The 3,735-nt window shown below is 43.8% G+C and overlaps 1 protein-coding gene across 2 annotated transcripts in view; it reads right to left on the bottom strand.

Annotated features, from left to right (window-relative positions):
• The window catches only part of THAP6 (THAP domain containing 6), a 13,350-nt gene that overhangs the window by 7,799 nt on the left and 1,816 nt on the right, over positions 1-3,735 (bottom strand). For both annotated transcript variants that reach the window (XM_015570415.1, XM_006754573.2), the window contains exons 2-3: positions 3,407-3,509; positions 2,591-2,798 (exon numbers count right to left, since the gene is read on the bottom strand). In XM_015570415.1, the coding sequence (XP_015425901.1) occupies positions 2,591-2,798; positions 3,407-3,486 (288 nt within the window). In that variant the 5' untranslated portion in view covers positions 3,487-3,509. The remainder of the gene's footprint in view (positions 1-2,590; positions 2,799-3,406; positions 3,510-3,735) is intronic.

The following is a 3,735-nucleotide window of genomic DNA, read 5'->3' on the forward strand; positions in this document are numbered from 1 at the left end:
CAGCCCCAACCCATGCACCAGAACTCTATCCTATATAATAAAAGAATAATATGCAAACTGACCCTAACAACAGAAAGACTGGGAATGACTGGTCACTATGACACACACTGACCATCAGGGGGCAGACGCTCAATGCAGGAGCTCTCCCCTGGTGGTCAGTGTGCTCCCACAGGGGGAGCTCTGCTCAGCCACAAGCCAAGCTGACGGCTGCCAGTACAGCGGTGGTGGTGGGAGCCTCTCTCGCCTCCTCAAGTGCTAAGGATGTCCGACTGAGTTTAGGCCTGCTCCCTGCTGGCAAGTGGACATCCCCCGAGGGGTCCCAGACTGCGAGAGGGCACAGGCCGGGCTGAGGGACACCCCCGAGTGCACAAATTTTTGTGCACTGGGCCTCTAGTTTATAATAGTGAGAACTAATTATATAAATTATTGTTCATACATAGAATCAACGGTTATATGGTCATTACAAATGTTCTACTAATATAAAGCTCACACCAACAAGTACTAGCAAGGATATAGATCCTTAGGAACTTTAATATGCTGATGGTGGGACTATATATTGGCAAAGCACTTTGGAAAATTATGGCATATCTACTTAAGCTGAACAGACACATAATAGGACCCAGTAATTCCACTTCTAACAGAGAAGTGTGCATATAGTCTTCAGAAATGTGGACATAAGTGCATCAAAAGTCATGAACAAAAATTTCGTAGTTGAATGGAAAAATTAGTCTATACAATGGCATATTATAGTGGAGAGAGAGGGAGAGAAAGAGAGAAAAGAGAGAGAGATTGAGAGAGAAAGAGAGAGAGAGAGAGAGAAACATCAATAGGCTGCCTCTTGCATGCCCTGGCTGGAGTGCTATCCTGCACACTGAAAGGTAGAGGGAAGGCTTCGATCCTCAGTCAGGGCACATACTTGGGTTGTGGGTTTGATCTCTGGTTGGGGCAGGAGGCAACTGATTGATATTTCTCTCTCCAATGAATGTCTTTCTCCTCTCAAATCAACTAAAAAAATAAAAAAGAAAGGTAAGACAATAAAAGAGAGGATATACATACAGTATAATTCTATTTTTTAAAAATATATTGTTATTGATTTCGGAGAGGAAGTGAGAGGGAGAGATAGAAACATCAATGATGAGAGAGAATTATTGATCAGCTGCCTCCTGCACATCCCACACTGGGGATTGAGCCTACAACCCAGGCATGTGTCCTGACCAGGAATTGAACCATGACCTCTTGGTTCATAGGTCGATGCTCAACCACTAAGCCACACCGGTAGGGCCAGTAAAATTCTATTTTTATAAGACTATATAGGTAGAGATGAATTTTTATATAAATATACATATACAAATGACTGGGAAGATACACATCAGAGTGTATTATCTCTGGATTATGTAGTTATTATTAATTTTTATTTTCTCTTCCCTTTATTATCTAATTTCCTATAATAAAATTTTCTTTATTAGGAAATAGTTTTTTAAAGTAACATGTTTTATTTGGTTTATTATGCCAATATTTCTTAAGGTCCTCTTAACATTGCAGATAGATGACGCCTTACTATGGGATAAGCACCCTTCAGAGAAAATTGTACAAGATATTGCACGTTTACTAATAAGGAAGAAAGTGAGGCATCTCTACTTGATAACTCAGGTACCACAATAAAAACAACTGCAGAAAGTGACCAAAATCACGTGGGTGCAGTCACACTGCTGGGCTCCTTCCCTTGTTTTCAGCTGTCAGGAGGGAGATACCTTTCAATGGAGACTCATGACTATGGTGGAACCCACAGGCTCTCTCTGAACTTTCCAGTTGGATCAGTCAGTCTAAAGCAGCCGTGGGCAAACTACGGTCCGCAGGCCGGATCCGGCCCGTTCGGCTGTTCTATCCGGCTGGCGGAGCCAAAAGAGGGAGGGTTCTCTTGCTCTCCCCTCCGCTCCTTCACCAGCAGCAGTGTTAACATGGCAACGTCGGGAAACACGGCTGCAGCTCCTTCTGAGTCCAGTTTAAGAACCCATTGTGGCCCTCGAGTCAAAAAGTTTGCCCACCCCTCGTCTAAAGTTTATGGAAGCAAATACACTTCCAGGTACAGGAAGTCAAGAAAGGTATTGAGGGTGAGGCAGCCAACCCACAGCACTAATATCACTGAGAAAAAACAGAATTCAACTAGAATTTACTTACCCAATCCTTTCAATTTCCTTTTTAGGCCTCTTCTCTCCTTACCTTCTCCTGTTCCTCTTTTTTTTTTCCCCTTCCAGTCTTACCTAGGCTTCAAGTTTGCATGTATGTGGCTCTAAACCGAGGTGAGCAGGACTGCCAACTTGGACCTTTACTTAAACCATTCTTATGTTCCTCTATTTTTCAGACACAAATCTTGAGTTATGCTAACTCCTAGGGGCAGTTCATTTCACCTAACCTTTATAAATATTTCTGAGTGGCTACTGGTAAAATACTCCGACTACATAGTTCACAATCTGAAGCAGCAGTTTACATCTTTAAAAACTTAAAAGGTTTTAAAGCAAGTGTGGTGAAGCTTCTTCAATAGCACCATAAAGAGTGAGTAACGGTGGTAAGCAGCACCCCATCAACACACCTGTAAGAGAGTTGAGAAATCAAAGATAGAAGGTACGACTCCAGGTTTCAGTTTAATATTTGGAGCACTTCTGTCAAAATCTGTCTTCTTAAAGTGCCTTGAACACAACACATCTCCCTTTTTAGGCTCCCAATACCCTGCAGCATTCACATCAAGTCTTTTCATCGCTAATACCCATTTTCTTTTTACATTTTCATCTGTGGGGAATCTGGAAAAAATACAAAAAGTATTTTAAAATTAAACACTTATTGATATTATACTTGAATTAAGGATGTGACTAAATTAACTTCTTAACCAGTCTGCTATTACTCTTGGGAAATAGTACAGCAGAAACGATCAAGATTCATGTTTTTCTAACTTTCAGTTTTAACAGTCAGGTTTTCCCACTAATCATATGCTGTAGACATATGGCCCTCATTTAAATTTTTCTCATAAAGAAATTTCAAAGGACATTTAATACTTTATGGTAAGATCCACAACTGAAGGTTTTTCTGCATCCAAGGACAGAAAACATTTGGGCAAAGGTCCTCCCTGCGGGTTGTCAGCTGCGGGTACACAGCGCCAACTTTCCCGGAAGCTGTGCTGAAATGCCAAGGAGCGCTGGCCAACGCGGCTCTGGCCCGGCACCCCGGCAGGCAGGTATTCTTTACCTTCTGAACCCAATTAAAAGCGTAAAGCTATCACCGTCACTTCACATTTTAAGCGGAAAGGTTATTTATAAAAGAACTGGGGAACTGAAGTCCCAAACTTAAGAGTGAAGTAAAACTGCCTCTGGCTTTTGGAAATCCTCGGCTTAACGACAGAGAAGAGCCTCACACGTGAAAAGTCAGGCCTTTGAGCTTGGAGTTGGGCAGACAGCGAGAGGCACACCCGATCGCCGAGCAGCATTTCACCATGACGTTAGCGGCTCATACCAGGACTGAAAGAAAGCGAACACGGCCGCGTTAGTGACTTCGGAGCCCGGGGGACACGGTCACTGTCCCCAGTTCCTTCCGGGTGAAGGGAAGTCACACTAGAAAGCCCGAGGCGAACGGGTTCTTCCACCTGCAGCCTCGCCCTCACCGTTCCCGGGGCTCGGCTCCGGAACGAGCCCAGCGGTACCGAGCGGCGCGGTCTGAGGCGCGGATTTCAATGTCATGGGCGCG

Source organism: Myotis davidii, unplaced genomic scaffold, assembly GCF_000327345.1.
Source record: "Myotis davidii unplaced genomic scaffold, ASM32734v1 scaffold892, whole genome shotgun sequence".
NCBI lineage: Eukaryota > Metazoa > Chordata > Mammalia > Chiroptera > Vespertilionidae > Myotis > Myotis davidii.